Source organism: Oryzias melastigma, linkage group LG24, assembly GCF_002922805.2.
Source record: "Oryzias melastigma strain HK-1 linkage group LG24, ASM292280v2, whole genome shotgun sequence".
Lineage (NCBI taxonomy): Eukaryota > Metazoa > Chordata > Actinopteri > Beloniformes > Adrianichthyidae > Oryzias > Oryzias melastigma.
The window spans coordinates 16,706,664-16,721,820 of NC_050535.1; the positions used below are offsets into that span (position 1 = coordinate 16,706,664).

Genomic DNA, 15,157 nt, shown 5'->3' on the forward strand with positions numbered 1-15,157 from the left:
TTCTGGGCTTAGAATGGAATTGGCTTCCAACTGCCCTGTCAATATCTAAATGGACACTTTCCTTTTTAACAGGTTTTTGTTACTTTAGAAGTGGATCTCCTTTAAGACTCCCCCTCACTACCCACCAGCCTGGTTTTTCACAGTTGTCCAGAAGCAGAGTTGTATTTGTGTAGTGATGGCTGGGCCTTCAAAGCCAGATATGCATCAATGTTTGAGAGAAAATTGGAAACTTATTTTCACGGTAGAAATGAAGAAATGCTTCTGGCTCTGGGATGACGTCATGAAATGGGCAACAGCCACACACAGCGGCAGGTGGAGCCTGAGTAGTTTTACTTCCAGGTAGGAAAAAAACTCAACCAAATGACAGCGGGACACACGCCCTATGATGCTTAGGTATACAACTGTTGATGTGTCCTGCTGTAGAAATCAGATGGAACTCTTAAGAACCCAAAACTTTCCAGTTGGAGTGGTAAAAATTAGGTATTTTTAACAGCTAGTCCTATCGATACACTGGAAGGATGTAACAATTCACTAGGGTCACTAGCAAGTTACTAAAAAAATAAACACACAAAAGGGGTTAAGCAGAAAAGAATTTCTTAATGTGGAGAAATTTAGGTGAAATTAAGTGAATCCTGAACTCAAAATCTCAGGCAAAACAGTTGCATAATCCACACATTCAATAAAGTTCATTAAATAATCAGCTCAAAAAACTTTTTACATTTTTCAAGAAACATTTTAGTCCCGCTCAGTTCAGTCCCAAATTAGTTCAATTCCACTCCAGATCTTCTGAAAAAACATTCCCCCAAAAAAACAAATGAGCCATCAAAAAATGAATATCCCTAAAGCGATCGCTAAGTTCCTGGTATATCAGTAAATAAAAAAAGGTTGGATCTCCCCAGCGTTGTATCTGAGGTCTTGACGCGGCCTCTCGCATCAAACCCTCCTGCGTGGAGATCACAACGCATGCTGAATGCAACGTGTGCCGGGTTTCCCAGTGATGCTTCCTCGTTAAATCCTTTTTTGAACTGGCCACGGTGGATTTCTTTCTTTGATGATCCAAACGCTCTGTGCCCGAAAACAATGCTCTCAAACAAATCCACCTTTGGAGCTGTCAGTCACTGCCTGTGGGTGCGAAAGGGTAGATCCTCGCACCACGCCCCTCTACCTGGGTTTCTGAGGAAGTCAGCTGGGCTCCAGCTGTGCCGTCTTCCCCTCCTTATATAGTCTTTTACAGAAAGTCCTTCAATTATTTGGTGTTTTGTTTTACAGAATAATTTACATAAAAAACAGGCAACCACAATCTTTTACAGCAGGAATACAGAAATGTTACACAAACCATAAATTCATCACTTTATTTCGGAATATTTCCTCATGCGTTTTGTTAAATATCAGTGTAATGTGACATCGCCACAACGAGATCAGTGGACACACCAGGGATTGAACCCTGGTCTCCTGAGTGGCAGCCTTACACTTTGCTCACTGTTCCACCCAGCTACTTGAGTACAGAAACACCAATGCATGCCTCGTCTTTGTAGACTACGGTTCGCCTTTTAATATCATCTGGCCATGCAAACTCCGGTCTAAACTCCACCAACTGGGACTCAATTCCTCTCTGTGCATCTAGACCAAGGGTCTGCAACCTTTGTCAGTAAAAGCCATTTGGGCCTGTTTGGTACTACTCAAAACCTAATAGGAGCCGCGATTTTTTTAAAACTATTTACTTAGGGGCACACATAAATACATAAATATTAAGAAAAGGTGGAATTTTCTCAAAGTGTAAAGTCATTTTTTCCTTTAGAAAGAAGCTCATGTGACTTTCTTTCAAATTAAAAGACTTCCTGTCCCAATTAGGAACACTCAAGAAAAAACAAATGCATTCCTAAACAACATGATACAATAATGACATTTTCTCTTCTTATACCTTAGGTTTACTTTGGTGAATTAAATCAATGCTAAGTTAGCAACCCTTACTTTAAAAAATACAATAATTCGATTTTTCTTTGGTCAGAGAGCCACTGTGGAGGGGTAAAAGAGCGGCATGTGGCTCCAGAGCCACAGGTTGCTGACCCCTGAACTAGACTTTGTGTACGGTTAGTGAGAAAGTACAGAGTGTTAGTGTGGGCAAGAACACCTCCTCTACCCTGGTTGTCAACAACAGGGTCCCTCAAGGGTGTGTTCTGAGCCCTCTGCTATACACTCTCTTCACCCATGACTGCCTTTCCTCCTCCACATCTAAGTTCGCCGATGACACCACAGTTCTTGGTCTCATATCCAACAACGATGAGACTAACTACAGGAGGGAGGTGCAACACCTAGAGTCATGGTGCCACGACAGTAACTTTGCTTTAAACAGTAAAAAGACCCAAGGAGATTGTTGTGAATTTCCATAGGAAAGCTCTCAACAACCAACTTCCTCTTCTCATTAGCAACGAGGCGGTGGAGAGGGTGAGCAGTTCCAGATTCCTGGGGATAACTGTGACTGAGGACCTGTTCTGAGTCAGTCACATCGCCTCAGCCGTACAGAAGGCTCAACAGCGCCTCTACTACTTGAGAAAATTGAGGAATGCTCACACTCCCAGCCCTTTGATGTTGAATTTTTACAACTGTGCCATCAGTAGTGTTCTGAGATATGGATTGCTAGTGTGGTCCTCTAGCTGCGCTAAGGCCGACCAGCAGGCACTCCAGCGGGTGATGGGTAGAATCATTGGAACGACTGCCAGAAATCAGCACCATCTACTCCACTCTCTGTCTGAGAAGGATGCACAACATCTTGTGGGACCAACATCACCCTGCGTACCACCTTCTCACATGCTGCCCTTAGGGACAAGGTACAGGTCCATCCAGGCCAGAACATCCAGACTGGCTCTGCCCCTCTCTCCCCCCTCTCACAGACAATCGTGAAGCTTAGCGCAATTTCAACAAGGAAGATATTATTTCCCTCTTGCATTGTCATCAATTGGTATGCATTGGTAGCTAATGGCTGAAACACTCACTTTCTTCACAGCCAATCACAATCAAACTTCTGCCTTTAAATACAGTAGAGTTGTTTTCTTCCGCATTCCGGACATTGCGTTTCCCACCTGCTGCTGTTGTGGTCGGACGCATACGGTGAAGTCCTGCTGGTTCGAGAGGCGCGCAGCTCTTGTTCTGCCTCCTTCCGCCGGTCTTTCGTCTTCCAGGTACAGCTGCGTCTTCGCGCGCTTCCTCCTTCTGCTGTTAGCGGTTGGTGTTTCGCCTCCAGAGGACGTCTGCTCTTCCTGCGCTCTACAGCGGTGCATTGGCCCCTGTGTTCTGCTGGCTCAGGTACCTCCGTGTTTTTCCTGTTGTTCCCGCTACGCCGCGGTCTGCCCGCTTTCCCTTGAGCCAAGTGTCTTTTCGGCTTCACTCCCGGCTCTAGGAGTTTCACTATCGTGTTGGCGGCGCGTAGTGGGTGCGGCCACCTGCTCCGTATAGTTTCGCGTGTCCCAGTGTTTCCTCTGCTAGCTTGAGTTGCAGGATGTGTTGACGCTGCTTGGTCGTACTGTTTAGTGTGGTGTCGCGATATGTCTGCTCTCCTGCGGCTCTCTGCGTTTTTTTTCACTAATTTCCTTCCATTGGTTTTGAGGGTTTTATCAAGAGTAATAGTTAATGTAAAATTTGTTTTGTGGTATTCCCACAGTTAGTGGCTGCCACCTCTGGGACAAAACATGGGCATGACGGCTGCCACTTGAGGAGCCTCATCAGCCTCTGAAACAACTGGGTTGTTAGCTCTCAACTGCCTATATAATTTTGCATACGTTCAAATTATGATGTAATCCTCACAGCTCAAAAATCCTTCAAGCCTCCACTTCTCTGTTCTCATATAGCTGATGGTGGTAAATTTCAATACTAATACTTAAGTTCACACAATGTGACAATTTCCTTCATTCTCATTGCTTAAGCCCTATTAGGTTTTTTTTTTTTTTTTTTTTTTTGATGCGGTAAACTAATAACTAGGTTTTAGTCTAACATCACTACACTTAAACTCAACTGCAGGTGCTTTCAGCTGCCAGTAATGCATCACTATGCCTAAGCTCAACCACTTTGCAACGCTAAGCCCGATCTCGGGTGCATTCAGCAGCAACCAAACTTTCTTTACTTGATCATTCCTCGTAACCTGTCTTCTTTCCAATTTGTATCTCCTTTAGGAAAGATCACCTGAGGCAAGTCTTTCCTAAAAAATTTTTGCGGATCTCTTTTACTTGGCCAAAAGCGTTTATCAGCGAGTTCTCCAGCCCAGAGCCCAACCGCCAAAAGACTCTTATTCATGCTTCATAAATAACTTCACATATAAATCTTTCAATTCCACTTCAAGTTCTCTTCTTATTAAAATAATTCTCAGGTCTGTCTGAACGTCCTTGCTTAGGCATGTTACTTGACATGCTCTCATGCTGCGGCTTGATGAACTCTCTCACCCTGGGTCAAATGTTTACACTGGCCTTAAAGGGTATTTTTTATTAGCATTATTATGGGTTTGAACTTATGAAGTATAACCATTTATCCCCTTTACATGTTACAAAAAAGAGCATTACGCATTATAAATAAAACCGGATATTTAGAACACACAAATCAATTTTTTTTTTTTTTTACAAACTAAACTATTGAAACTACATGATTTAGTTAAATACCAAACAGCTCACATTCCTTTTAAGGCATTCTATAAAGTCTTACCAATGAATTTACAAAACCTATATCTTTTCAAAGAGAAATCTCATAATCTGAGGGGTGATAGAATGTTTAAATTACCATTAATAAGAACTACCAGAAAAAGTTTTTGTCTGTGTCAGGGGTAAAATTATGGAACAGTCTGGTTGATGAACAGGGGCAATGTCAGAACATTCATATCTTCAAAACACTTTGCAAAAAAGGGTTTGGTCTCAGTAGAATGGGTATGGAATTTAAGGATAAGGAATGCAATCTTTGTCTAAAAGTGTGAAGTAATGCTAAGAATGGTGCCGATAATGAAAATGTTGATGTATTTATCATTAGTATTTTCTTTGACATGCTGACAAAAATGTGTTGTTAAACTAACAGGAAAAGTAAAAGGGGCGGGCTTTAATAAGCACGGCTTCTGCCCGCTCCTTCACCAACATGCCCAAATTTTGTTTGAAATGTTTCCATTCTTTTGTTAATGTTGTGTTTTCCAGATGTTTTTCTTTTTTACTTTTCATTTATTTTTTTTTATTATGTTTCCTTGCTGAATTGTTATTGGCATGTTGGAAAAATAAAATCAATAGAAAAAAAAATCAAAGTATGAAGTATAGATGCTCCAAACACAATGTTGTTGTTCTTCTGTGACAATGATGAAAAATATTTGAATCCTTAATCCTGAATCCATTAAAAAATGAAATGGATATCCTTTAAAATATCACATTATTTTGACCTCTGTATATATTGGGTATGGTTTTTAATTTCATGAATCATGGTATTTTCAGACACACATTTCCAGACTAACTTGGTGATCAAGACTTTTAATCAAGAAGACCTGCAACAGCTTTTTCCTGGACAAAATAATTTTAACCTGAGAAAGACCATATTTGAAATACTTCATAATTTGGTGGGTAAAACTTGATCTCTTTCATACATTTAAAAACACATTTGTTTGATTTTTTTTTTTTTTTTTTTTTTGCTCTGTCTGAAACACAAGCCATATTATCTGCTTCTGGGAGAAAATCGAGATGTTGCTCAAGAAGACCCCGCCAAAGGCGTGTACAAAAGTCACTTGTTACTTTCACTTTTTATCGTCTTAATTTGTTCAGATGTTTTTACAATAAAATTTCTTCATCCAAATGTTCTTGTTTTAGCAGACGACCGTGTCAGGATAAAGAACATGAAGGATCAGCTGGATAGGATGACCGCTGTCATTGAAAAAGGTCATCAGGATGTCTTCATATAAATGTGTTCATACTCGTATTCTAAAATTTTGAATCGGTTGTGTCTTTTTTCAGGTTATTCATCAGACTCTACTGCTCCCACAACAACCAATGAGAAACAAAATAAAAGTATGTGTCTTGGTATCTTTTGATTATCTAGTGGTTGTTTATTTTCTTGTATTCATGTCCTATTTCTTCAGTGAAACAAAGTTAGGATCATCATTATGTTTTATGTGATTGTTTATTTAGAAGAAAAAGGAAGTGACTCCAGCAGTTCATGGAGGTCTCTCCTAAATTGGTTTGGTTCATCACAGAAACCTTCAGGTAACGTAAATATTTGCAGCATAATTTTTTTTTTTGTGTATGCGTTTCTTTTAACTTTTGTACTGTTTGAATCTATAATTTTTACAGCACTGTGAGAAAGTTCTTTTTTTCCACACATTTAAATGTTAATCATTTTTCTAAAATGTTTGAAAATTACATAGGTATTCTTTTGTCTTTATCCAGATTATTTGCATTTATTTGCATTATTTGCATTTGTATTTTTTAAAGGTTCTTTTTATTCATTTTCAACAGAAAATGTAGAAGATAAAATCCAAAATGATAAATTAAAATTAATATATAACCTTTATAGTTTGATAACAATTGTGTAATAATTACCTTTTTTAATCAAATACCTTTTAGTTGTTATGGGAATTGTGTGTGTGTGTTTTTATAAGTTTGGTGTGTAAAGGGATTGTTTTTTTATTTTAGAATGATAAATCCTTTAAATATGTAAAGTACTTTGTGTTGCGGTTAGTAGCGGCTGGATGGCTTAGTGGGCTAAGTGAAGGGTTTGCGCACAGGAGCGCTGGATTCGATCTCAGGGGTGTTCACTGATCTCCATCCAGATTGGGTCCCTAGGCAAGATGGGTCCCTGTGCCCCTCAAGTACAGGGTTGTGTCAGGAAAGGCATCCGGCGTAAAATCTCTGCCAAATCACTGATGCCATACAGTGGGTGCTGTTTCGCTGTGGCGACCCCAAAATGGGATAAGCGGAAAGGTGAACAACTTTGTGTTGCAAATGGTATGAAAAGTTGCTCCCTATTGTTGGATTTTGACAAATTTACGTTTTTGTGTTTTGAGGTTAACTTTTAATTTAAGATTTTCACTTTTGTGTCTTTAATGTCTTTTCTAGTGAAATACAAGATTGTGATCTCTGGTGAAACTTTTGGAGCTCATCTTCAGATTCTGGATCAAATTCAGACTTCAGGATTAAATCTGATGAAGGGAAATGATGAAGAAAGCTGCATCACCATCGTTTTCTGTCCTGTTGTGTCTCGGATTGCAACAGACGCTGAAGCAGCCATGAGGACGGTTACAGGTATTTTTGCATCCTTTAGACAGAATTTGGGGAGAAACTACTGAGTTTACACCCCTCAATTCATCCACCCATCCATTTTCTTACTTTTTTTAATAAACATTTTCTTAAGATACTGTTAATAAATATACTGCTCACAAAAAGTAGAGGACCACTTTAAAGAAACACATTAGATACATCAGATCTCAATATGAAGTTGGATATCTATACAAATAACGACAGGGCAGTGTCTTAGGAACAAAAGGATGCCAAGTCTTTTAATGGAAATAAAAGTTTTCAGCCTACAGAGGCTCAATTGTGTAGACACCATAAAATCAGAGTGAAATGAAGATGTGGCAGGCTAGTCCATTTTTTCCAAAACTTATTTTCTGCAACTCAAAATGCTTTTCAGTATCTTGTGTGGCCCCCACCAGCTTGTATGCATGCTTGACAACGTGGCGGCATGCTCCTAATGAGACGACGGATGGTGTCTTGTGGCATTTCCTCCCAGATCTGTGTGAGGGCATCCCTGAGCTGTTGTACAGTCTGAGGAACAACCTGGGGGCGTCTAATGGACCCAAACATAATGTCCCATAGATGTTCTATTGGGTTTAAGTCAGGGGATGGTGAAGGTCATTCAATTGTTTCAGTTCCTTCATCCTCCAGGTACTGCCTGCATACTCTTGCCACGTGAGGCCGGGCATTGTCGTGCATTAGGAGGAAACCAGGACCTACTGCACCAGCTAGGGTCTGACAATGGGTTCAAGGATTTCATCTGGATACCTTATGGCAGTCAGAGCACCATTTCCTAGGCAGTAGAGGTCTGTGCGTCCCTCCATGGATATGCCTCCCCAGACCATCACTGACCCACCACCAAACCTGTCATGTTGAACCACGTTGCAGGCAGCATAATGTTCTCCTGGTCTTCTCCAGACTCTTTCACGTCTATCACAGGTGCTCAGGGTGAACCTGCTCTCGTCTGTGAAAAGTACAGGGCGCCAGTGGCGGACTTGCCAATTCTGGTGTTGTTGAGCAAATGCCAGTGGAGCTCCACGGTGCTGGGCAGTGAGCACAGGGCCAACTACAGGATGTCGGGCCCTCAGTCCACCTTCATGAAGTCTGTTCCTGATTGTTTGGGTAGAGACATTCACACCAGTGGCCCTCTGAAGGTCATTCTGTAGGTTACGAGCAGTGCTCAGCCTGTTCCTCCTTGCACAAAGGAGCAGGTATCGGTCCTGCTGAGGGGTTGAGGACCTTCTACGGCCCTGTCCAGCTCTCCAAGAATAACCACCAGTCTCCTGAAATCTCCTTCATGTTCTGGAGATTGTGCTGGGAGACACATTAAACCTTCTTGCTGCAGCACGTGTGGATGTGCCATCCTGGAGAAGTTGGACAACCTGTTCAACTTCTGTAGGGTTAAGGAATCTCCTCATACTGCCAGTAGAGATAATTATCAAGCCAAAATCAGCACGAGTGGAAAACCAGCCAAAAAAGATCAAGAGGAGAAACTTGAAATGACCTCCACATGTAACACCAGTCCTGTTTGGAGGGTTTTCTAATTGTTGCCACTGAAGTGCACCTGTTGTTAATTCATGAACACCAATGCAGCTGAAATTGATTAACGAGGAACTCAGCTGATTAACCAACAAGAACATTATCAGACAGGTTTAATTAAATTCATGCCAGGCCCAATAAAAAAAGTGTTCATTTGGTTTTTGTGAGCAGTGTATAATCTTTCACACATTTTCCTCTGTTTGTTTTCTCTATAGGTGATGATCCAGTCATTCTGGTCTTCATGCATCACTCCCAAGAGCCCAAACATGTTTCTTCTTCTAAAGTCTTGACTAGTTACTCTAATGTTATTTTGGAGGTCCATATTTTCTACTATGACAGAAAGAATGGTTTACTGGTATGTGAACAAAACAGAAATGCTGTCATTGAGTTACGGAAAGCATTAAATAATTACAGAGCACAAAGTTCTCAATCTAATAGAAAAGATAAAAGTAACAGTTGTGCTTCCTCTTAATAACGTCTGCTGTGTTTTTAGCTTTGGTGGTGCTATTTATTTTAGTAACATGATCGAAACGGGTAATATTAGTTTATTTTATTTATTTATTTATTTTGATTAACTGCGCAGACAGCTTTTGAATTGAGAACTTGTTAAAAATTGGGGAGAGGGACTGAGATGTCTGAGGTCTGTCCAGGGATCTGCTGTAGCCACTCCTCCAGCAGCAGAGTGCGTGAATGTGATGGTGACTGTAAAGTGCTTTGGGCTTTCAAGGAAGGAAGAACATACAAACTCCACACAGACTTTGAAATGGGACTTTCTTGCTGTGATGCAAAAGTTCTAACAACTGCTTATCTACATGCTTATTAATATGACTAAAGTAATGTATATATATATATTAATTTAAAAATGCTGTGGTAGTTTTTATTTTGTTTTTTGTCATTGCTGCAGCAACGTGAATGGTCTGGGTTAAAAACAATCTGTTATCTGGATCCATTTTCTTTTGACTAAAACCTAAATACAGTATGGGTTAATGCGAAGCAGCCTTCAAACTCAGTCACAGGAACACAAACAGCCGAAGAGAGTGTTGTGGCTTAGTTAAGGTTTTTCTTTTCCTCCATCATAAGAAATATCTTGGAGTGCTTCAGATATGTATTAGCTCATTCATCAGGATTGTTATAAAGGGGAAATAATCTTATATTCTGTAAGTAATGTTTTATCATTTTCCTGCTTATTAACAATACAATTCTATAATATTAAGTGTCTAAATGTTTTTCTATATTTGCTTTTTTTCTGTAATTCATGCAATAATATGATCTCTAAATGTATGATGTGTCTGCAACCTGTCCAAAGTATACCTGTCTGGGATAGGCTCCAGCAGCCCTGTGACCCCTAAAAGGGATTCAGTGTGGTGAGAAACTGGACTGATGGCTCTGCAAAATTATTTTGGAAATAAATAATCATAAAGGCTCAGTATTCGCTATTTTAAATGTTCTAATGCTAATACAACAGACTATTTTCATTTATCTGTGTTGTTTTTTGTTAATATGGGACGTTTATATTTATTCCCGTTGTGTGCAGGACAGTGACGTAAGGTAACAGATGGACTAATGGGCGTGAATGATAAGCCAGAATAAAGTGGTGGTCCTGCAAAAGTTTGTCTCTGAGCTCCTTCTTTTACACATGAAACTCCACATCACTGACACCGAACCCCAGAAAGTGCTACGCTAATGATACATTTGAAGGTTCTGGTTTTGAAACCAATCCGGTAATAAAGATTCACAAAATGCTCCATGTCTTCCATCTTGGTAAACACACAGCGTTGGTGTTTTATGTTTATAAATTATTTTTTTTCTAATAAATGTTTGACTTTTCATAGATTTACACCTTTTAAAGTCATACATTTATGACTTTAAAACATGTAAATGTATTAGAAAAGTCAGAAATTGTGTCTGACTTTTAAAGTAATAAATATGTCTTTATTCTCATTAAACAGTTGCAGTGTTTTTATTGTAAGTTTAAAACTTTAAAATTGTAATTTAAACATTGTTTTCCCTTGTAAAAATGGCTCTAAAACTAATACTAACAAACAAATGTGTTTTATGTGTAATTTAAAACATTTCTGTCTCCCCCTACGACCACCAGAGAGAGCCATCTCCTCAATATTAACCAATTCTCAATGTTTGATGTTTGAACTACAACTCCCATCAGCCACCGCATATTGCTTTCGGACCCCACCATCTGTTCCGCGTTCAGTAATCAATCGACAGCCTTTCTTAGGCTATTTCATTGCAGTTGCGTGTTTTTATTTATTTATTTATTTAATTTTATTTTATATATATATTTTATTATTATATGACTGGTTGGACTAAATGTTAAATAAAAAAAACATTTAAAGATCCCTCTATCTATATATTTGATTAATTTTATAAAGTTTTAAAATTAGTCAAATTGCTTAATAAAATAAGTCAGTGTCATTTAAAGTGTGTTTTTACGTTTGTGAATCTAATTTTAATGTATTTTTAGTTTTGTTGATAAAGTTTAAAGGTTCTGGCTCCTCCTACACATTTTTACTTTGACGCCACACCTCAAAAATCCGTTTCACTTCCTCGTAACGGTGAGTTGACTTTTGATCTACAAATGTTAGGATTTTAATCCAACTTCACAACGAGTGACAGAACCGGGACCTCGGTTCTCATCGGTCGGAACCATGTCTAAGAAAACAGAACCCTACGACGCATGCGCAGCTTCTGTGCAAACCATTGGGACAAGTACGTAACATTTATTTCTGATTAAATAACCAGCGTACTGAATCTCTGTGCATGTAGGCCCCGTCTCTATATAACCGAAGTGAAGTTAGTTGGATATTGGATCGGCAGACATTGGCTCTGTTTATGGTTAGGGACCGTCAACAAATATACATCAATAGCTTTCAAGTAATTAGAGCTAATTGGTCCAAATAAGGCCCTGCGACAGACTGGCGACCTGTTCAGGGTGTACCCCGCCTTCGCCCTTCAGTAGCCGGGATAGGCTCCGGCACCCCCGCAACCCCAGAAGGGAAGCAGCGGTCAAGAAGATGGATGGATGGATGGTCCAAATAACTCCAAAATAATGAAGTTGCTGAATAAGATGCTGACCCCAATAGCTCTTAGTTAATCTCATTATTCTAGAGTGATTTAGAACATTTAAGTGCAAAAACTTGAAAGCTATTAAAAAACAGCATGAACATTTGCAGTAAAAAATTGACTAAAAATAGAAAAAGCATCAAAAATTAATCTAATTTTCTGACCCCAATAGTTCCTACTTAATTTTATAACTCTAGAATGCTTTTGACTGATTACGTCCAATAATTTAAAAGGAATTGAAAAACATTTTTTTGTATATTTGACGGCCCCTAACCATTAACAGATCAATATCGAACTAACTTCAGCTCAGTCTCTATATTTTAGGCATGATTCTTCAGTTTAATCAAACCTGGTATTTTCAGAGGCAGAGTTCCAGACTGACTCGTTGATGCAGAATCTGTCAAGAGAAAACCTGAATGAGCTGTTTCCTGGATCAGAACATCTAAAGCTGAGAAAGACCATCTATGAAATCCTCCATAATCAGGTTAGTAAAGTGTAATCTCTTCCATGTATTTACAAACATCTGTGATTATTTTTTTCTGTCTGACACAGAAGCAAACTCACGAGTTCCTGAAAAATCTTGAAGATTTTATCCAACAAGACTCTCTCAACGGTTTGTTCAGTCACTTTAACTTTGTATTTTCTTTATCTGAGTTATAATCTGTGCAGATGTTCTAATAATGAATCTTTTCATCCAGATGTTGCTGTAACAGAATACCTCCACAGGATAAACAACATAAAGGATGAGCTGGATCAGATGCAGACTGTCCTTGGAGCTCATGTTAAAATGCAAGAGGACATCAAGAAAAACCAGGTTTCTCAAAGAGGTCATTTTTAAGTTTTATTATGAATATTGTCCTAGTCATATTTATTTGTTTATTTATTTATTTTTACTGTTTTCTCTGGTTATTCATTAGACAAATACTTTCATAACAAGCAGAGATGCAAGTCTTTTAGATAAAAAGAAAAGTATGTTTTACTTGATTTAAAAAAATAAATATTATTTTGTCTATGTAGAAATGTATTCAGTAAAAAAAGGCTATCTTGGAGTTTAGTTAATATTCCAGCTACATGCTAGCTGTTTTGATTAAGTTCATCTTATTTGTATTATTTATTTATTTATTTTTTTAGGCCAAAAGTTCATTTGGCTAATACTGTATTTTAGCAGACTGTCAGTGTCAGTGTTTTCAACTGCTAGCTTCAGCGTTTTCAACTACTAGCTTCAGCGTTTTCAACTACTAGCTTCAGCCTTTTCAACTACTAGCTTCGGCGTTTTCAACTACTAGCTTCGGCGTTTTCAACTCCTAGCTAAGGCGTTTTCAACTCCTAGCTTCAGCGTTTTCAACTACTAGCTTCAGCGTTTTCAACTCTTAGCTTCAGCGTTTTCAACTCCTAGCTTCAGCCTTTTCAACTATTAGCTTCAGCGTTTTCAACTCCTAGCTTCGGCGTTTTCAACTCTTAGCTTCAGCCTTTTCAACTATTAGCTACAGCGTTTTCAACTCCTAGCTTCAGCCTTTTCAACTCCTAGCTTCTGCGTTTTCAACTCCTAGCTAAGGCGTTTTCAACTCCTAGCTACAGCGTTTTCAACTCCTAGCTTCAGCGTTTTCAACTCCTAGCTTCAGCGTTTTCAACTCCTAGCTACAGCGTTTTCAACTCCTAGCTACAGCGTTTTCAACTCCTAGCTTCAGCCTTTTCAACTATTAGCTACAGCCTTTTCAACTACTAGCTACAGCGTTTTCAACTACTAGCTTCGGCGTTTTCAACTCTTAGCTTCAGCCTTTTCAACTCCTAGCTTCAGCGTTTTCAACTACTAGCTTCAGCCTTTTCAACTATTAGCTACAGCGTTTTCAACTATTAGCTACATCGTTTTCAACTACTAGCTCCGGCGCTTTCAACTCTTAGCTTCAGCCTTTTCAACTGTTAGCTACAGCGTTTTCAACTATAGCTTCAGCGTTCTCAACTCTTAGCTTCAGCCTTTTCAACTGTTAGCTACAGCGTTTTCAACTATAGCTTCAGCGTTTTCAACTCTTAGCTTCAGACTTTTCAACTATTAGCTACAGCGTTTTCAACTATAGCTTCAGCGTTTTCAACTCCTAGCTTCAGCTTTTTCAACTATTAGCTAAGGCGTTTTCAACTATTAGCTTCAGCCTTTTCAACTACTAGCTTCACCCTTTTCAACTATTAGCTACAGCGTTTTCAACTCCTAGCTTCAGCTTTTTCAACTATTAGCGTCAGCGTTTTCAACTCCTAGCTTCGGCGGTTTCAGCTATCAGTTTTAGCGTTTTTAGCTAACAATTTATGCATCTTTAGCTATCAGCATTAGCATTTTGAGCTGCCAAATTCAGCTTACAGCATTCACACTAGCATTATCATAGGTAATGGTACATATCTAGTTCATTATGTTAAAAAGTTACCTTTTTAAGGTTTTAAAACTGTAGTTTTAAAGTGTTCAGTAAATGTTTATCCTGTTCGGCTTGTGAACCTAAGGTGTGTTTTGGGTGCAAAAAGCTCATTGTGAGAAGAGATTGTTTTTCAAATTGGAAAATTATAAATCAGGGGTCTCAAACTCAATTCAGCCGGGGGCCGCTGGAGGAAGGGTCTGGGTGAGGCCGTGCCGGATCAGGATTTTCACAAGAAAATCACTGATAAAACATTCAAATGTCATATTTTTTTTAACACAAAAAACGAATTTAATCAATTCATTCATTCATTTTTTTAAATGAATTTAAAAAAAATCGGGACTTCCGGTTTGACCGAGAGCAAGATGGTCGTGTGATTTACAGCTCCCAGCGTGTTACCTAACAAACTCCCCCGAAAGAAACTTCAACCTAACTGGAAATACAAAACTCGATGAGCGGGGGAGTAGAAACAAGGAGAAAAATGAAGAAACAAGACCAGATGAAGGGAGGGAATGCGGACAAATCGAAAGAAGATGGGCACGAACAGGCTAATGCTAACCAGCTAGCTGAAACCATGCGCTCCGGGCTTGACGCGATAGGCAAGGAGATTCGTGATTTGAGAGCCGACATAAAAAAAGACATGGACTCTCTAAAGGAGCGAGTTGCTGAAGATGTCAAAGCTGAAATCAACGACATGAAACAAGAAATTTATAAACAACTGACGACGACCAGCAAAACTCTCCAAACACACGGAACCCAAATCGCCGAGGCCGAGGAACGTATTGAACAGATGGAGTCGTGGAGCATGGAGGTGAAAGAAGCCCTCTGCAAAGCATTAAAGCAGCAGAAAACACTACAGGAGCGGCTCACGGACCTGGAGGGAAGGAGTAGACGTAA

The 15,157-nt window shown here is 39.3% G+C and overlaps 1 protein-coding gene and 1 long non-coding RNA gene across 5 annotated transcripts in view; both read left to right on the plus strand.

The window, feature by feature from the left end:
• Positions 1-5,805: 5,805 nt before the first annotated feature.
• Positions 5,806-6,564, plus strand: LOC118598134. The gene is made up of 3 exons (XR_004947235.1): positions 5,806-5,891; positions 5,967-6,020; positions 6,141-6,564. It is a non-coding gene; the product is annotated as an uncharacterized LOC118598134 (long non-coding RNA).
• A 4,637-nt stretch (positions 6,565-11,201) lies between these two features.
• The window catches only part of LOC112158141, a 38,217-nt gene continuing 34,261 nt past the window's right edge, over positions 11,202-15,157 (plus strand). Inside the window, exons 1-4 of one of the 4 annotated variants that reach the window (XM_036210426.1) lie at positions 11,202-11,507; positions 12,224-12,345; positions 12,414-12,474; positions 12,560-12,688. In XM_036210426.1, coding sequence (XP_036066319.1) covers positions 11,447-11,507; positions 12,224-12,345; positions 12,414-12,474; positions 12,560-12,688 — 373 coding nt within the window. In that variant the 5' untranslated portion in view covers positions 11,202-11,446. The remainder of the gene's footprint in view (positions 11,508-12,223; positions 12,346-12,413; positions 12,475-12,559; positions 12,689-15,157) is intronic. The other 3 variants (XM_036210429.1, XM_024291363.2, XM_036210427.1) reach the window with 3 other exon arrangements.